General features: G+C 44.0%; 1 protein-coding gene across 5 annotated transcripts in view; it reads left to right on the top strand.

Moving 5' to 3' along the window:
* Nucleotides 1-1,680: 1,680 nt before the first annotated feature.
* The window catches only part of TANC1 (tetratricopeptide repeat, ankyrin repeat and coiled-coil containing 1), a 61,333-nt gene continuing 45,469 nt past the window's right edge, over nt 1,681-17,544 (top strand). For 3 of the 5 annotated variants that reach the window (XM_058028472.1, XM_058028471.1, XM_058028473.1), the window contains exons 1-2: nt 1,681-1,758; nt 16,761-16,835. In XM_058028472.1, coding sequence (XP_057884455.1) covers nt 16,775-16,835 — 61 coding nt within the window. In that variant the 5' untranslated portion in view covers nt 1,681-1,758; nt 16,761-16,774. Of the gene's footprint in view, nt 1,759-16,760; nt 16,836-17,544 lie in introns of those variants that run through there. The other 2 variants (XM_058028475.1, XM_058028474.1) reach the window with 1 other exon arrangement.

The following is a 17,544-nucleotide window of genomic DNA, read 5'->3' on the forward strand; positions in this document are numbered from 1 at the left end:
CTGTTGCTTCTTTCTGAACACATACATGGATTGTCTTTGTGCTCCTTACAGACACATTGGAAGACATCTTGTGAAATGCTTGCATAGTGTAGAAAATGTTCTAGAATATTCTGGTACTGTAATTTTGCAGTTAAATTCATATTTGCTTTGTCATGATGAATTACATATGAAAATCAATTAGAGTTTGCACAGAAAACAGCAAATCCTTATTAATTTATAAATGTATTTTGGTTTCTCCCTCCATTTTCTTTTCTGGTGGGAGGAGGATATCTTTTTGTATTTAATTATATGAAATTGTAGAGGTTGTGTGTAGCAAAGCTAAGCACTTTGGCCTCTATGCAGGGAATAGCTGCAATATTGGACACTTGGGGTGGAAGAAGCAAGCAGCTTCAGGTTGGGAGAGAAAAACATATCCACTGAATGTTTCTGCTGACATTTTTGATTGATGTGCTCATAACAATGGCATGCAGATCACCACTGCGAAACCTATGTTATACTTAACATAGTTAATACCACCAGGCACTTGAATGCTCTTTGGTGGCTACTTTGGTACAGCTTATTGGGGTTACCATGGGTGCCCCACAGTAAAATTACCAGCACCTCAGTTTTTTTCTCATAAGCTACCATCTGAAATGTCTTTTTGAGGAGCTAAATATTTTAACGCTCTTGCTGCCCGGCATTATGTTCAGCCTTCAGATCAGTTTTGTGGATTTCTTCTGCAGTCTCTCATTCTTCAGTATCTTGGAAAATATGGATGGATAGATTGGGAATGCTGTTCAGACATAATGCCACCTCTACACGTGCTTGCGATCCCTCATTTGTACAGGTAAAGAACACACTGGCTTCTCTTGGAGCAGCAACGCTGATGTCATGTGGTTTTGCCATGGCAGCCCCGTACCCTTTTGAAGGTGCTGCTTTCCAAGACGCAGTTTGTCTTTTTCTGTATTGTGGGCAGGGCCACTCTCCTTGTTCCTCCTACACCTGGCATTTCAAATCTGGCTGTCAGAAATGCCTTGTGTGGTCCAGTTCAGAAAGTAACTTGGATCAGTCTGAGATCTTAACAGAATCACAGAATGGGTCAGTTTGAAAGCGACCGCAGTGGTTCATCTGGTCCAACCTCCCTGATCCATCAGGGTCATCCCAGAGCACATGGCACAGGATTGTGTCCAGACGGTTCTTGAATACAAGCACCTGTGGAGGGAGGCTCCACAACCTCTCTCTGCAGTCTGTTCCAGACCTGCTGTTATTATTTATACTACTTATATTCCACTCGTCTTTTGCCGTGTGCAGCCTTTATAAGCTCCGACGCGATTACTTTCGTGTTCCTGACGGAAAGCTGCTTTGGTGGAAGCGGATGGCCTCCGGCGCGGGGCTCGGGGCAGGAGCCCCCAGCCCCGAGCGGTGCCAGTGGGTTCCCAGGAGCAGAGCTCAGCCGGGCGGAGCGCAGGGATGGTGGGGCGCTCGGAGCAGCACACGGTCCGCGGGCCCGGGCCCGGCTCTGCGCGGTCGGTGTTGGTGGAGCGGCAGCGCGGCTCGCGGAAGGGCGGCCGGGCCGAGCGGGCACTGCCTCGCTGCGCCTCACCCGGCGCTCCAGCCCGGCCCCGCTCCGCCCCAGCCCGTCCCGCGGGGGGCGGGCGCTGCCGCCGCCCCTCCCGTGAGCTCATCCCGCCGCCGCGCCTGCCCAGCCCGGAGGAGCCCGGAGCAGCCCGGGCTGGGCCGCGCGCGGAGCCCGAGGCGAGGGGCCGGGCCCGCCGCTGGGTGAGACCTCCCTGCCTCTTCCTCTCCTTCCCTTCTTCGCCCCGCGCCCGGCCGGGCCGGGGGCTGCGCGGGGTCGGCGGGCGCGGAGCCGCCGCTGAAACTTTGTGGCGGAGGAGCGTGTGCGGGCATGTCGGGCAGGCACGGGCCGGGGGCAGGGCGCGGCCCGGGGCCGCCGGGGTGGCCCACCGCTCGTCAGTGGCCCGGGGTGGCCGGGGCCGGCACGGGCCGGGGGAGGCGCTGCCCGGGCGGGGCCCGGCCGGGATTTCCGCCTCTCCGGCCCGCACTGTCACGTTTTGGTGACTGGGGCGGTTTTCATGCCATTACCACTAAAGATCTGGGGGGGAGGGAAAAAAACTGCTTTCTTCAAAACTTGCTTTCTTGGTGGTGTTTGTGTTTGGTTTCGGTATTGGAAGGCGAGGAAGAGCCCCTGAGAAGAGGCACAACGCCCGGGCAGAGCCGGGCTGCGGGGATGGGACGGGACGGGACACGTGCGTGTCTGTGGGCAGCGACCTTGTTTTGACGGCTGGAGCAGAAGGGCCTGCCCTAGATGTCATCAGTGTTCCTGCTGGGATCTCAAGCATAAAATGATAAAACGATAAGCTGATTAGTTTTTAATACGTGAGTTACTGATAGTGCATAGGAACGGTGTATTTTAAAGCAGACTTTCTTAAAGCTTTCTGATTTCTCAGCATTTGTTTGCCATAGCCTCATAACGCATATTTGTTAGATAGGGGACTGGGTCCTGAATGACTGTTTTCTAAAACAGAATGTGTCTGGAGATGTCTTTGTGTGAGGTCAGAGCCCGGGGATGGAAGGAGGCTCAGATGCGCCTGGGTGTGATGCGGATGTGTCCCCTGCCCCTGGTCCCCGCTCTGTAGCCCCGCGGGTGGCAGTGGCACTCGCCTGCTCTGCCTTGCATGGCGGTTCCTGACGAAGCCGCTGCTTTTGCACCATTTGGAAAGCTAACAGCTGAGGATGTGGGAGGTTTACTTTGGGCTTCTGTGACTGCTGGGTGTAAAAACAGTTGGCAAGAGGTTTGTTCGCTGGTCTGGAGTATTTTAAATGTTTTACTCATCCAGCCTACTTCAGAGTTTTGCAGGATTATTCAGTATATGCAGAAGTCCTATGTTACTTCGTATTTTTGATAACTGTTGCTTAAAAATAGCCTGATACTTAAAAATTGAAAATACCAGGGAATTTGGGAAATAAGTGTGATGCCTTAGATCCTGGAGAATTTCCTTCCGCTGTTATTATACAGTGGCCAAAAATGAACCTTTCCCATTTGTTCTGATCTGCTGTATAAGTGCTGTTTAAGTGAAAAATGGTAGTATATTATTAAATAGTGCCAGTGAGCAAGGTAAACATAAGTACTGCTTCTTTTTGCCGCTGTTTGGGTAGTGCATTCAGCGCTTCATTTATGTGGATGCTCTGAAGTTCTGGTTGCCTTGCTTTCTCAGTGTAGCTAACCATTGGAATGTCCAAATAGTGATGAATTATATCTGCTTTAGAGCCAAAACATATTTGTTTCATGGCCAGAGTTGCTCAGCTTCCCATAAGAGTATGTAGGAAAAAAGACATTTTGTGTGTATGACCACAGTCCTGAAGTTGATGCCATGGCAACTTTGTGATCTGAATTATATGTTGGAAGGCAGCTGAGCAGTCTTAGCAGAGGTGTTTGTTTTTCTTTAGCTGAACTTCTTCCCTTTATCAAGATTAAACCTTTCTTTGAAGGTGGAAGATTATTTAGCAAGTTTTCAAACTCCTGTGCATGTAAGAATATTAGCCTGATCTGTTATTTGTAATGACATCCATAAATATCTGTAAATTGTAATTTATATCCATTATTTTAAAATTAAGATTTATATGTTGGGATGCTGTTTTGACTAAAAAGTGGTATTTCAGGCTCTGTCAGGAGCTAGATCTTCATATTTTCTGGAAAAATAGATAAAGGTCAGCTTTGGGTTTATGTGTGGGAAAGTCTGAGAAAACTGGGTTAGTTCAAGCCTTTTTGTTGCTTTCAGCTCCCAAGACTTGATGTGGAGGTTGGAGAGTTTTTTTATCACAAAGCTGCTGCAATGGAAATAAAAATCACAGCATATGGCCTACCAAATGTGTAAGGTCTTATTTCTTAACAATATGTTTGTGTATAGGAAGCTCCACTGTTAGAAAACTGACCTCTGGGTATTGAAGGCTTAGCGTAACACCAAACTGAAGAAACCCCAGAAGCAACCTCTAGAACATTACGTGATCCTCACTACGTTTGGTTTTGTGTTTAACTTTAGTTTGATAAGTGCATATTTTATTTATTTATTTATTTATTTATTTTTAATAAGTTTGTTTTTGTGGAGCCTTAACCTCTCTGATCTTATCCTGAAGGGAAGTAAATAAAGGGATCAGTTGCTCATTAATGCAGAATATCTATTGTGTGGTCTAACACAATTTATTATTGTGTCTTTTGGTTAATATGTCTGTTTGCTCTGCTGTCTCCTACTATCCTTTGCTTTTAAAATTCATTGTTTAGCATGACTAAATTAATCCTTCTGTATTCATTGTACTTGAGAAGTTCTGTAGAGGTATTTCAGCATGCGTAATTGACTAGATTATTTATCTAAGTATAAAACTGTAGAGCTCAGGGGATGATCTCTGTGCTGTGTTTGGGCTCTCCACAGATATTTTGGAGTCTCCTGTGGTGTCCATCTCCTGCTTACTGGAGTGAAGGAGAGTCTGAACTGGAGCACAGTTTATATTTCACTTGGTTTGTGCTTCAGTCAAACAGGGTACTTTTCATCTCCTTTCATAGCTAAAATGTCCTCTTGTTCCCCCTCCCTGTTTTAGCTTCATAAATCTTGAGAGGTTTATCCAGGGTAGTGATTTCAGATTTTTGTGCTGTGTAGGTGATACATCACTGTGTGGGCTTTTTTCATCCGTCATTGTCATTCCTGCTTCTTGAAGGATATTCATTCTAGTTCATGTTCATGGAATTACGTTAACTTCTGAAAGTCCTGTTTCCCTTGCTGTGTTTCTGGAATTTTGTTTTTGCTCCCCCTCTCACCAAGAGGAGGCTTGCTACGCCATAGGCCTAATCTGTAAAGGTACTTTGTTACTAGAATATTCGATTTTGTAATATCTTAGCTTCAGTGCTTGGCGTCCTTGTGTAAAGTATGGAGATACTCCTGTGCCTGAGGGATGTTCATTAGAGTGTGGGAACAAAGGGCCAGGCAGCTGTGCCTGTGAGAGGTATTTCTCCACTGAGTGATTGGGAGCATTGCTGGCACATGGGCTTTGTTTCCTGAGGTGGTGTCATCTATTTAATATTTCACATATTTTCTCCTCTCGATCTGGAATACTCATTTCTAATGAGGGTGCCGGTTTGAAAGCAGAAGCTCCTCTGGCTTTTGGAGTGACTGGCTGTGCAGATCAGCCAGCTGGACAGATGTGAGTGTCCCGTTGGTGTCTGGTCCCACGGGACAAGTCCTTGGTGCTGGCAGAGAACAGTTTGCTGTCAGCCTCATGGCTGGTGTGACACCTCAGCCTGGCATTCTTGCTGGGCTGCAGAAGTGATGTGCAGTGATGGCAGCGGTGAGTTCTGCCACAGCCCTTGCTGAAATTTAAGTGTCTGGTCAAGTCAAAAGCTGCCTTTTCATGCTGTGGAAGTTGGTGTCAATGCTCACTGAATTATGCCTGTCTGACCTTTTTCTGTAAACACACCGTGTCAACAGGTGCAGGGTTATGGTTTGCGGGGTTTGTGAGGTGACTGACTCGGTGAGGCACTCTTTGTGAAGCACTTCTCAGGCACTTTTGCAGTCTAAATGGCCAAAATAATTTTGTGAATGCAGATAGTCTTGAAGTCATCTAGTTCTTCCTCATGTGCATTAGGGAATTCAGCTGTATCTAGGTGTGTATGAAATTGGAAAACTACATGCAGCTTAAAGTTGTAGTTATCTTAAATATTGTAACTACATAATAAATATATACAATATATAAAATATATACAAAGTTACAGATATGTGTTTTGAGTATCGGAGTGGTTTATATCAGCTGCCCTTAATTCATGGTGATGCAAATTAGAATTTGTAGATTATCATTAAATGCAGATTTCCTCCATCTTTTAGAGTTCTGTAATACAGGGTGGTCTTAAAAGAGAAATAAACACCACAACCTACAGTAGAATTGTTTGCAGTCTCATCTCGCTCTGCAGTAGAATTCCCGCCGATTAGTGATCAAGTGGCAGTGGAATTTATCTCTTCTTATTTTTAAGAAGAGATACCTGGGTGGCCCAGCTCTGTCAGAATGACCCCACATAAGAGATGTGCCAGGTGACAGTGGCGCATAGCCCGCCTGACACAGAGGTGTCACAGCTGTCAGGGCCCTGGGGGATCCTGCGGATGGTCAGGACAATCCACAGGCACACAGGACACGGGGCAGTGTGGGATCCTGTGTGGATCCTGAGGGTGGTCAGGACAATCCACCTGCACACAGGACACGGGGCAGTGTGGGATCCTGTGTGGGATCCCAAGGGTTGGTCAGGACAGTCCACAGGCACACAGGACACGGGGCAGTGTGGGATCCCAAGGGTTGGTCAGGACAATCCACAGGCACACAGGACACGGGGCAGTGTGGGATCCTGTGTGGATCCTGAGGGTGGTCAGGACAATCCACCTGCACACAGGACACGGGGCAGTGTGGGATCCTGTGTGGGATCCCAAGGGTTGGTCAGGACAGTCCACAGGCACACAGGACATGGGGCAGTGTGGGATCCTGTGTGGATCCTGAGGGTGGTCAGGACAATCCACAGGCACACAGGACACGGGGCAGTGTGGGATCCTGTGTGGGATCCCAAGGGTTGGTCAGGACAGTCCACAGGCACACAGGACATGGGGCAGTGTGGGATCCCAAGGGTTGGTCAGGACAATCCACAGGCACACAGGACACGGGGCAGTGTGGAGTGTGGCCATGGGAGAGCGTGGCTGCAGGCAGGAGCCTGAGTGCTGAAGCTCCTTGTCCCTGAGTTGTTTCATACCTTTCTGCCTGCCTGTGCCCCATCTAGATCAGACAAATCTGTAATTAACATATTCAAGAATTGCAATGTTTGCAGCAATGCCTGAAGACTTTGTAAGAAATCTTTTTGGCTTGATGCAGGCTGTGGTGGGTGCTCTAATTCCGATGGCCAGGCACCCTTGGCCGCGGTGGAGCCTCTGCCTGCCCTGTGGATGTCACCAGCTGTCACATACACCTGCTGAGCAGTGGGAGCTGGGGTCACCTGCGCTTTGGAGCCCTTAAAGTGCATTTTCAGATGTGTGTAGGGTGAGGGGCTGCTGCTTGTTTGCTGCGTATTTCATATATTTGATAATTAACTGCTTTAAGACCAAAGGGTTCTGTAAAATGTTTGCTGCACTACACTGCAGTTGTGTATGTGGAGTAGGTTGTTTTTTTGTGTTGTTTGTGTTTGCTAGTGGGGCTTTTTTTTTGTTTATTGTTTGGAGGTTTTTGCTTTCCTTTTTATTTTTTTAAGACTTGATCTTAGTCGTGGCTAAATTTAGCTCCAGCAGGAGAGAAGCTGGAGCTTGTTAGCACACAGGAAACGCCCTGACAGGAGGTTTTTGATGTGTGTGTTTGTGTGTAAATGTGAACTCTGCAGCTCCACGATGGAGTCGGGCCTGTGGACCTTTGGGTAGGTCACAGTGGTTTTACATCTTTATATGTTGTCTTAGATTCTGGTGGAACTTTGCTACATGAAGTAGTAAATATGTCTTTTAACTTGTCAAAAACTGGTAGTTTTAAGTTAAATCCAAAGCTATCCCTCTTAAAACAGCAGAGGCGTTTAATTGCTGAAAAGACAGTTCAGATTTTATCTCCTTCAGCTTTGTGTTATCTAGAAAAATACTAGAATTTGTGTAGTCTAAAGACTGTGCTTTTCTCTTTTCAGTCATTTACAATTCAACTAATCCATTTCTGTCTTAGCAGGTGTCCCCTTCCTTAGGATCTATATTTCTGACCATGCTTTAACAATTCAGTATTTGAACAATATCCAAGTAAGAGTAAATAGAAGCACAATATAACCTTTGCTTTTTGGAATTTAAATGAGGTGGAAGTTGGTAGAGGCTTGAGTTTGATTCTTTTTCTGTGTTGTGTGGGGGTTTTTGTTGTTTGGGGTTTTTTTGTTGTAGCTTTTGAACAAGAATGACAAAATACAAAATATTCTCGGTGTGGGTTTTAGGGAGACTGGTTTTGTGTTTTACACCAGAAATGCCTTTGAGGTCAGTTGATTATTTAGGTCTGTTTTACACTGGGCCAAATACCACTGAGGCTGCAAAGGGATTTTTTTTTTTTCTGTTAGTAAGGACTGACTTCCTAGATTTTTCTATAAAATTTTCCCGCAACTGAAAGTTTGAAGCGGAATATTGCTGCCACAAAGACTAGGCATGATAGGATAAAATTTTCAGTGCTTCCTAACTACTGATACAGAATGTTTATGCTTATGCAAAAATTCCTTTGAAAAGATAGGAGACAAGCCATAAAGGGAAGACTTTGCTTTACTCTCAGATAAACTGTACTTGGCAAAGGTAGAATGGAGTATAGGAACATTGTGCCTTCTAGTGTCATGTACTAATCTGTTGTGCAGCTTCAGAATTCAGTGGTGCTGGTATATTCAAAACTCTAGCAATACAGAGCTGGTGTGTATGTTTTTGTTTATTTATTCTCTGTCTAAGCCTTTCTTTGTGCCACTGTGGTATGTCACCAGCAGCTTATAAAGTGTTTTATACACATTTTGAGGTATTGGGCATAGTTTAAAAGTCTGAGGGGGAAAAAAGACCTAATTAATATTGGGTTTTTTCCCCGACCAGAAGTGTTGCACTTTGTCCTTTTAAGGCAATAAGGAAAGAAGAAAAAAAGTGACATTAAATTATTTTTTTCTGCTGGAGTTCAAAGCTTGGTACAAGTCTGCACCAGAAGAATCTGCTGAATGGTTTGTCAGGGAGGAGTTGTTTCTCTCTTTGCTCCTCCATGCCCGTGCAGAAGGTCCCCCAAGGCTCTTGCACTGTGTGTGCAGTGCGTGCCACCAGAGCTGCCTTGGGTCTCACTGGGGATCTGGGCTTCTCCAGAAAGCTTCTTTTGCACATCCCAAACATCTGCCTCGCTAGCATTTGGGGAATCTCACACTGTCCCACCATCTGGTAGAAAAAAGTTTACTGTCTACCTGTTTTCATCATCTCTGCTAATAGGAAAAACAGGTGCTTTTCTTCTCAGTGAGCCCTGCTTGAGCCTCCTTTCTTCAATTCTCAGCCTTCCCCAGGAGAAAAACTGAATTTTGTTTCTTTGCAGTATTTCTTCTGTTGGCAGGATTTTTACCTGAATGAGTTCTTGCTGGCGTTGCATTGCTTCTCTTGGTGTATCAGTGGACTCTACTCATGTGATGTACCATGGACTTGTAGGTGTCTCAGGAGCAGGTTAGGGGGAGGCAGTATGCACTATCTTGGCAAACTTGTAAAGATTTACACAGACTTAAGATTTTAATGAATAATTACTGGGGTTTTTAAGTGTAAAAGTCTGTGTTCCACTAGTAGTCAAATTCTGGTTGTGAGGATTTAAATTTATTTGGTTTGGACGCTTTCGTGTGGAAGGAATGCTTTCTGGCATCTGAGTTAGAAACTGTAGTGGTGCTTGGCCGTTTAATTACTGAAAACAACAGGACAACCGTAAAATTTTAATAAATACGGGCTTGCCGGCTATTTAATATTTTTGGTAAGAACATGTAGGATCTTGTCTACACCAGGGAGTTATTGCAGGATGGAGGAGGGTATGAATGTGAAGCTGTTTGCCCCTTGTATAGGCAAGCCTTTAATTTTCTTGAGTGAACTCTGGGATGTTCTGGGTATTCCATGTTCTTGTCGTTAATTTGAGCTCTGCAGGGGCTGACAAGCAGTTAGGTCGTACCGCAGGGCTGTGTGTGGTTCCTGTGAATGACCTCCCTAGTCTGGGCCCTGTGTGTGTCAGGGGAGCCCACGCGTGCCAGCCGGGGCTCGGGGCAGGCCCTGTGTGTGGTGCCATGGGGGCAGGAGCGTGCAAACGGCCCATGCTGGTGCTGTAGCCAGGGCTCCCCGTGCCCTGCACTGCACGCTGCAGTGAGGGTGATTCGAGGGAAGGGACTGGGGAGAACAGGGAGTGCTTGCTTGTGGTTTGCACTACAGGAGAATGCCTGAGTCTGGTCCGTAAAACAACACAAGCGGGTAATTAAAAATGGAAGGTTTACATTTCACGAGAGACAGAAAAAGGCAGCATCCCAGGATCTGAGGTGGAAAGCAGGAAGAGTAATATTTTTGCTTTGCCTCATTCTGATGAGTGAGATTTCAGGAAATAGCCAAGCTAATCTAACAGTTTGTTGTGATTTGGGGGAGTGGCATTCCTTCCTTCTGTATCTGCTGTGAGAGCCTTCTTTTTTCCTACGTCATCTCCTCTGTAAGCACAGAGCAGATGAATCCCATCTGACACAATGCAGCAGGAGCACAGGGCTGACCCCAGTGGCCATCTTGTAAAGGCTCCACCAGTATGACCTTGAGAAAACGGGGCTTTGCTCCCCTCAGGTGAGATGGAAATAAGATTGTTCCCCTTCCTGCAGGCTGCTGTGAGCTGTCATGTGTTCTGAGATGCTCTGAGGTTAAAGAGGCAGTATATATAGGTACCCAACATACTTTCTGGATTATGTGAATTTAATGTCTGTTCTTTAGGCATCCTTGAAAATGTAAATGTTTAATTCCAAAGTTTGCTCATTTACTTGTCCACAAAGATATATACCCTTCTTCTTGTGTATGTGTGTAGTTGTGCTGATGTGTCCTGGATAGTCCAGTTTGAGCTTTGTGTTCCTTGTGTTGCTGCTCACTCCCACATTTTAGGGTCACTTAGCACTTGCTTTTCTTTTATTATTTTTGGGAGGAGGAGGGTTGCAGGAGGTACTGTCATGTTATATTAATTGTTATTAACTGTCTAAGCCAAATCCAGCGCAGTGATCAATTTAGACAGTTATGTTCTCTGAAGGAAGTAATTTTGCTTTGTATTTTTGATAGCGGTTTCCAAGATTTTCTTGTGTGACTTGCCCTGACCAGGGGGCTGGACCAGATGACCTCCAGAGGTCCTTCCCAACCTTAACCATTCTGTGACTGCCCTTATCAAAGTCCTAGTGAGTCCTAATATTTCCTTTCTGTCATTTTGGATATTTCAGGCTGTTGCACACGTATCACTCTACCTCTGGTAACTAAAGCTGAGGATAGTTATCCTAAGGAAGAAAACATAAATATCAATTTGACATCAGAGTAGTGTATTTTAAAAGCCATATTAAAACCTTCAAAAGTGTTTACATAGTCATATACATGTCCATCTCTGCCTGTGAAGCAGGAAGTAGTGTGTTGTTTGTGTACAGATTTTGGATAGAGCTCTGCATTTGATTTCTAGAAAAAGTGAGGGGCTGTGATTCCCAGCCATTTCAAGATCAGGTATTTTGTGATTTGGGTTTATAGTAAACATACTGTCCCAGAATTTCTAAGGGTAGCTGACATGGGGGAGAAAAGATTCACACCAAATACAGGTGCATTTTCTGGTGTGTGTTTGAATATAGATTTGTAGTGTTAGGAGAAAACTATTAGTAAAACAGGAGAAGAACTCCATGAAAAAGCAGACAATAAAATCCTGAAAATACTTGATAAGGATGAAGAATATAGGAGATTTGGAAATAAGGATGTGATAAGGAACTAAAATAGAAAGAAGCTTTACCAGCACCGTCTTATGTTAGCATTCAAGGAAATACAGCTGTCATTAGTGTAATGTTTATTTTAAAAAATTAAAATCTCAGGCATACTAGATTAATTGAAAACCTGCAAAGTAGCTGTGATGATGAAAAAAGTCACCTCTTTTGTATTCTGGACATAATACTGACCTTGTTTGGGATTTTGTTTGGATTAGTTAGTTTTAATTTTGTTTTGTAAGTCATAACTGAAGAAAGGGAAGACTGTAGAAGAAGGTAGATGGCTGTGGTCTTGGCTTTTTCTCTGGAGGGTCTCAGCAGAATGGGAACAGAAAATCTAAAACACCTGTGCTGTGGTCAGAAAAGCAGGTAAGGTTTTCAGGTGGTGTTGGCGGCTGCTGCTCTTCTTTCCTGTGTGCCAGCCAGGTGATTCCGCTCGTGATTCTCCATCTGCAGGATTGCTGAGTCCCTCGGGTTGGTTCAGACAGGGGCTTGTGACCTTTGGAGTGGATGCTTCTGGCTTGTGAGTGCTCTCCATCTGCTTCAGCGCAGATCAGCTGCTTCAGTGCTTCAGGGTGGTTACAAGTAGTGGGGAGCAGTAATCTCTGAAAAGACGATAAAGAGTGATTTTTGCAGTGTCTGGCACCTGCCCAGGATTTTTGGACAGCAGTCAGATGAAGCGACCAGCTTTTCCCCTGTGTGTTGGCAGCCCTTGGGGATACTGGCCAAAATAATCAGCAATTTGGTAAAAGAGTAACATAGCAGAAAACTAGGTGATTGCAGGGCATAATAGTTACAGGGTTAGCCGGGCATAATTCCACTTCAGAAGTGAACAACAAACTGGAAACCTTGCTGTTGTTTTGCAGTTTCCTTTTAAACTGCTGCATAGCTTTCACTCGGTCAGATGAGAGGGAGAAAATGTGGAGTGTCTCACTGGTAAGTTTAATAATGATTAGATGATTGAGTGAAGAGCAAATGATGCAAATGTACTATGGCTTGTCAGTTTTGTATCTGTATTGTATCTCTTTTGTATTTAGATTGATCTTTCTGCATTAGAAATGCCTACAAAGGGTAAAGGCCATAATTGTTTAGGGGATTGTATAAAAATATTTCAATAATAACAATTTAACTTCAGTGGGTCTGGCTAAATATAATGTATTGGAAACATTATATACATGCCACTTTTTACTTGGCTGTAGGGACAAAGGGTCAGGGACAGACCTCTCCAGTGTATGCTTTATCGTTTTCATTCATGCATTTGAATAATCATAACAGAAATATATCTCACTGGAAATTGTGTCTTAAAAGTAAAAACACTATTCTCTTCAAGTGTCTGTTCATTCATGAACTAGTAGTCGCATATCATGGGATGTGCCCTCTGTTTATTACAAAATGTAGTAATTTTGAAGGATTTTTTTACTTAATTGATTTGTTGGATCAGTAATACCTTGCTCCTTTAAGTATTGGTTTTTTGCTGTATATTCCTCTTGTTTGAAACCTGCAGTTCAGCTAAAGGACTTTGAATTTGCCAGAAAAGGGAAATGTTGGAACTTTTCTGTGTGATACATAGAATGACACTCTAAATGTATTTGTAGGCAGTGAAAGCAGTTCTGACTAAATGAAGTTTTCTTTTGAAGCTTAGGATTTTGGGATTCAAAGATTTGAATCTTTGGATTCAAAAATGCAAAGTACACTTTAAAAATACAGATTATTTGAAGTATGTGTTTCATAAATCCCACGCTGAAAGGTGGCAAATACTTAAGTACTTCTGTGCGGACAGTAGACTAAGATGTTCTACCCTGGATTTCTTTGCAAATAAGTGCTCATTGATTTTCAGGATCTAAATCTGGAAGCTTGAACACAGCTGTGGGTAGTAATGTAAGGAGTGTAAATGTCAGGAGTCCATGGGCGTTAGCTCAGGTGCGTACCTGCCGTGTGGGATTAGTTTATTTGACCTCTGCAGTAGTGATGAACTCCTGTGGGTAGATCCTTGAAAATAACCCTCTCCAAAAGGCCAGGGAGTTGCAACAGGAGCTGTGAATCATCTCGTTCCTGATGTTGGTGTCTTCAGCAGGAGTTTTACATGGAAAATACTCCCATGCAAAGAAGTTGCTGAGTTTTAAGGAGAGACTTGCAGGCTGAGTGAAAATATGGGGAGATTTTTCCATCTCTGCTTTTCAGAGGGGATTCCTCAGGTAATGAAGTACTTAATTTACAAAGATTGAGACATGAACTGTTGCATGTGCCTGTGCTCCTGACTCTTTCCACGGGCTAAGATTTGTGTTTTATAAAGCTGACGATACTTTGGAGTTGTTCATAAAGAAGCTGATCATTATAAATTCTTGAATCAAGGGACTTTTCTGCCCTTTCCCTTCATGCTCTGAGCAGGAAGCATGTATGGAATGGAATGTCCTCTGCCTCTGAAGAAAGCAGTTGAACTGGTGGGAGGGCAGCATCCATGTGAAAATGATCTTGGTGTGAGCTGGGAGTCCACCTTTGTCAGCAGCTGACAGGGTCTTCAATTCAACAAGCAGAAGAGTTCTGTTGGGACATGGTTATTATTAGCACTCTGGGATAACAAGTCCACATCTAATACCCATTTTAAAATGGGAATGATAGTTTTTAAATCTTTAAAAAAACCCAACAAACACCAAACAAGTGGTTTCATGGCAGAATTTAAAAATTGGAATTGAGAAATCATGAATTGGAGTTGTTTTCCAAAGTGAAGCAATTGCAGTAGCTGAAAGGATTCCTGATGTCTGAGTGAGGGAGTTTTTCTACTTCAGCTTAGCTGTGAGAAGAAAGTGCAGTGTGCTTAGAAAGACAACGTGCCAGCATTACTGTAAAATATCCTATTAATACAGTTATCTTTAAAACAGAACAAATCTAGCATCTTGTGCCTGATTCAAGGGATGAGAAATCATAAACGCACACTATTTCTGTTCACTTTAATTGGTGTTACTCAGGTGTGAACTGTGGGTATGAAGAAATACGTCACCTGAAGCTGAAATGCTTTTGCATGTGTGTCAGTAAGCATCACAGTAGGTGCAAATGACTTTGGTATATCTTTTGGCTTTGTTTTTTTACTTTTTGATAACATTGTCTGAAGTATTTCTGAGCTGTAGTAGTTGGTTCAGTCCCTCAGCGTTCACCTGCATGCCCTGGAACGCGAATGATGTTGTACTGGGCCCAAGGTGGTGGTTTTAGCATTACTTCAGTTTATTTTTTATACCCTTCAGCTTGCAAACAAAGAGCATTTGCAATTGCTTTGCTGTTGCAGCCCTTAGGGTTAGCTCTCTCTGTGTGCATAACTCACATAGCAAAAGGTGAGTTGCTTTGGAAGTACTTATCTTTATTTTTGTATTTCATTTTATAGGAAGGAAGTGGACTTTATTTCCAGGTAGTAGGCAGTTTTCATATCTGCAGTGATTGTGGTCTGAATAAGCAACCATCTTGCATGCCAGTCATGTTCTGTGTTAGAATAGATCATTGAAGAACTCTTTGCACAGTAGGGAAATTGGCCTCAATTCCAAAAAGAGAAAATCTAGGATGGAATTGTCCTTGATTCCTTTTATTTGGTCTCTCATTAACCCTTATCTATATTCTAAGAATAGGAATGACATATACTGTAGACTTGCAGTTCTATATGAAGCCTGTCTGTCCTGGTTAATAGAAAATTCACACTTGTATTTGCAAAATAAGAAAGTTAAATATAATTTGTGACTTTTCAGGTCTTCCTTCTTTTTTCTCCCCCTTGCTCCTCTATTCTAGCTATGTATGTAAAGTACCTTTCTTAGATTCTGAAATTCATTAATGCCTTCAGGTCCTACTATTGCATAATGCAGGCTTTCTAACATGGTGGATGGTTTTTGTATGCTTAATTTGATAAATTTATTTTGCTTTTTATCCAGTAAGTAATCATAAATCACTTCCTTTCAGTGTATTTCATGTTTTGGTTAGATGATGCAGTTTCGGGGGTGTGTTTGTGAGGTTTTTCCGTTTTCGTGATGCTGAGCTTGGGGAGGGCTGGTTAATCTCCACGCTTTGGGAAGCAGCTGGGGCTGCTGCAGAGGTTGTTGGCCCTGCAGGACGGCAGTGTCTGTGTGGTGTGTGCCCGTGGTGGCCCCAGGGAGTGCCACCCTGGGCACAGCCCCTGCCTGGCTGCCACCTGCGTGCGGCTGTCGCAGAGCTGCGTGGGCACTGTGATCCCTGGAGGCCCTGGAGACCTTCCAGCCTTCTGGGTACTGTTAGTTGTGTGTGCTTCAGGTTATTCATAGGAGCTGAACAATTCTGTTGTACTGGTTTCTCTTTCTCTGCTTTATTCCATCAAATAAAGAGAACTTTCTGAGGAATCCAGTTTTTGGATGGAAGACTTTTACTTTTCCTGTTGATGTCATGTGGGGTTCATGGCAGTCTGTTACATAAGACAGCATAGTCAGGTTACGTTTTTCCCCCGTTCTTGTTGTGTTATTCCGTACCGAAGGTTTTCTTAAATGAGATACTTTTTGAATTTTTCAATAGAGAAAACAAATGCAATTACAATTGTCAGATGCTCCCAGAAAGCTTTTTGGGAAAGAAGTTATCTTTATAATTGCTTCCATTCTGTTTTCCTTGCTTTGTAGCTGAAGTTACTTCTGTGAAAGAACTGTCTTTCAGGTTTATCAGCCCAAGTACATTTTTCTTACACTTCATACTTCTCTGAAATGTGCAGCCACCTGCAGTCAGGCTCTGCTCACTTGAGGTTGACTGTTGGTGTGTTGTGGGGATGGAGGAGTTTGTTGCTCAGTTGCCCTGTGTGCTGTGTGTGGGCACAGGTGGGGTGGCACCGTGTGCTGCTGTTGTCCCTGCTGTACAGCCTTGCAGCTGGCATTCCCAGCTGACACCAGGCTGCTCCCGTTGCTGCCAGTCAGGCGGCTGAGCTCCGCTCAGAAGTTAGGGCTTGATTTTAGTTTATTTTGCTGGGGTATCTTAGAGCAACTTACTCAGGTCTAGCCCTGTAACTGCAATTGGATGTGGAATGTGGAGAATGCTGCATTACTTTTCTGGACCAGAAGACCGCAAACTCTTAGTTGCTTAGTTCAAGTATTGAAACATTTCTTGTGCATGACCGCTTTGCTTAACCAAGTGACGCTGTAAGAAATAAATGTGACTACCAAAAGGTTTCTCGTAATTACTTCCCTGTTTTATTTGTATTGATCCTGTTTCTTGTTTCGACTTGTGTGAATGGACCTTGCATTTATTTTTGTTTCTCTCTGTTATTCTCTAGGAGCAACATTTAAAATGTTAAAGGCCGTTCTAAAAAAGAGCCGAGAGGGTGGCAAAGGGACCAAGAAAGACCCAGGTATGAATATTACTGTGATGTTTTATACCCCAGGTGAGGTGAGCACTGCAAACCCAGGACTGTCCAGCCTGTGGTGCAGCAGCTCCCTGTCTGCCTGCCCAGCTGCTGCCCGGGGAGCAGGAGCTGCAGCTCTGGGTCTGCCTGCAAGGCAGCTCCAGTGCAGTTATTGCTGCACCTCCAGCGGGCAGCACGGGGACAGCAGCTGGTTGTGGTTGTTGCCCTAGAAGTACTGAGAGCAGGCTGTGTGTGCTGCCAGCTCCTACATGGCCTGGGGCCAGGCCTGCTGACCACAGAAATGCACTTTAAAATGCTTATTCCTTACCTTACAAAAAACTCAGCACTGGTTATGTATTATGGGCAATAGAATTTTTATTATGTATGTCCTTTGAAAAAAAATTATTGAATTAGTGAAAAGCTGTTAAGCTTGTTATCAGGTTTCTATTACGTTCCAGTTTTTGCTTTAACTACAGAGATTTTTCGAAGTTAAAAGTAATCATTATCAACAAATCTTACTTAAAATAAAACTTATTTTAATACTAACCATAAATTTAGCAGGCCACTACTTACCTGCATTACCTTCCAGGAAGAAGGGTAACTAAGAGCTCTCATTGCCATGTTCAAGGGTAAGGAAGGCCCAGCAATGCTTGTTGAGGAGGAGCAGTAGCTGCAGATATGCAGGTGTTGGTGACTGATGTGAACATGCCTGCTC

The sequence above is a fragment of the Melospiza georgiana genome, chromosome 7, assembly GCF_028018845.1.
Source record: "Melospiza georgiana isolate bMelGeo1 chromosome 7, bMelGeo1.pri, whole genome shotgun sequence".
NCBI classification, from domain to species: domain Eukaryota; kingdom Metazoa; phylum Chordata; class Aves; order Passeriformes; family Passerellidae; genus Melospiza; species Melospiza georgiana.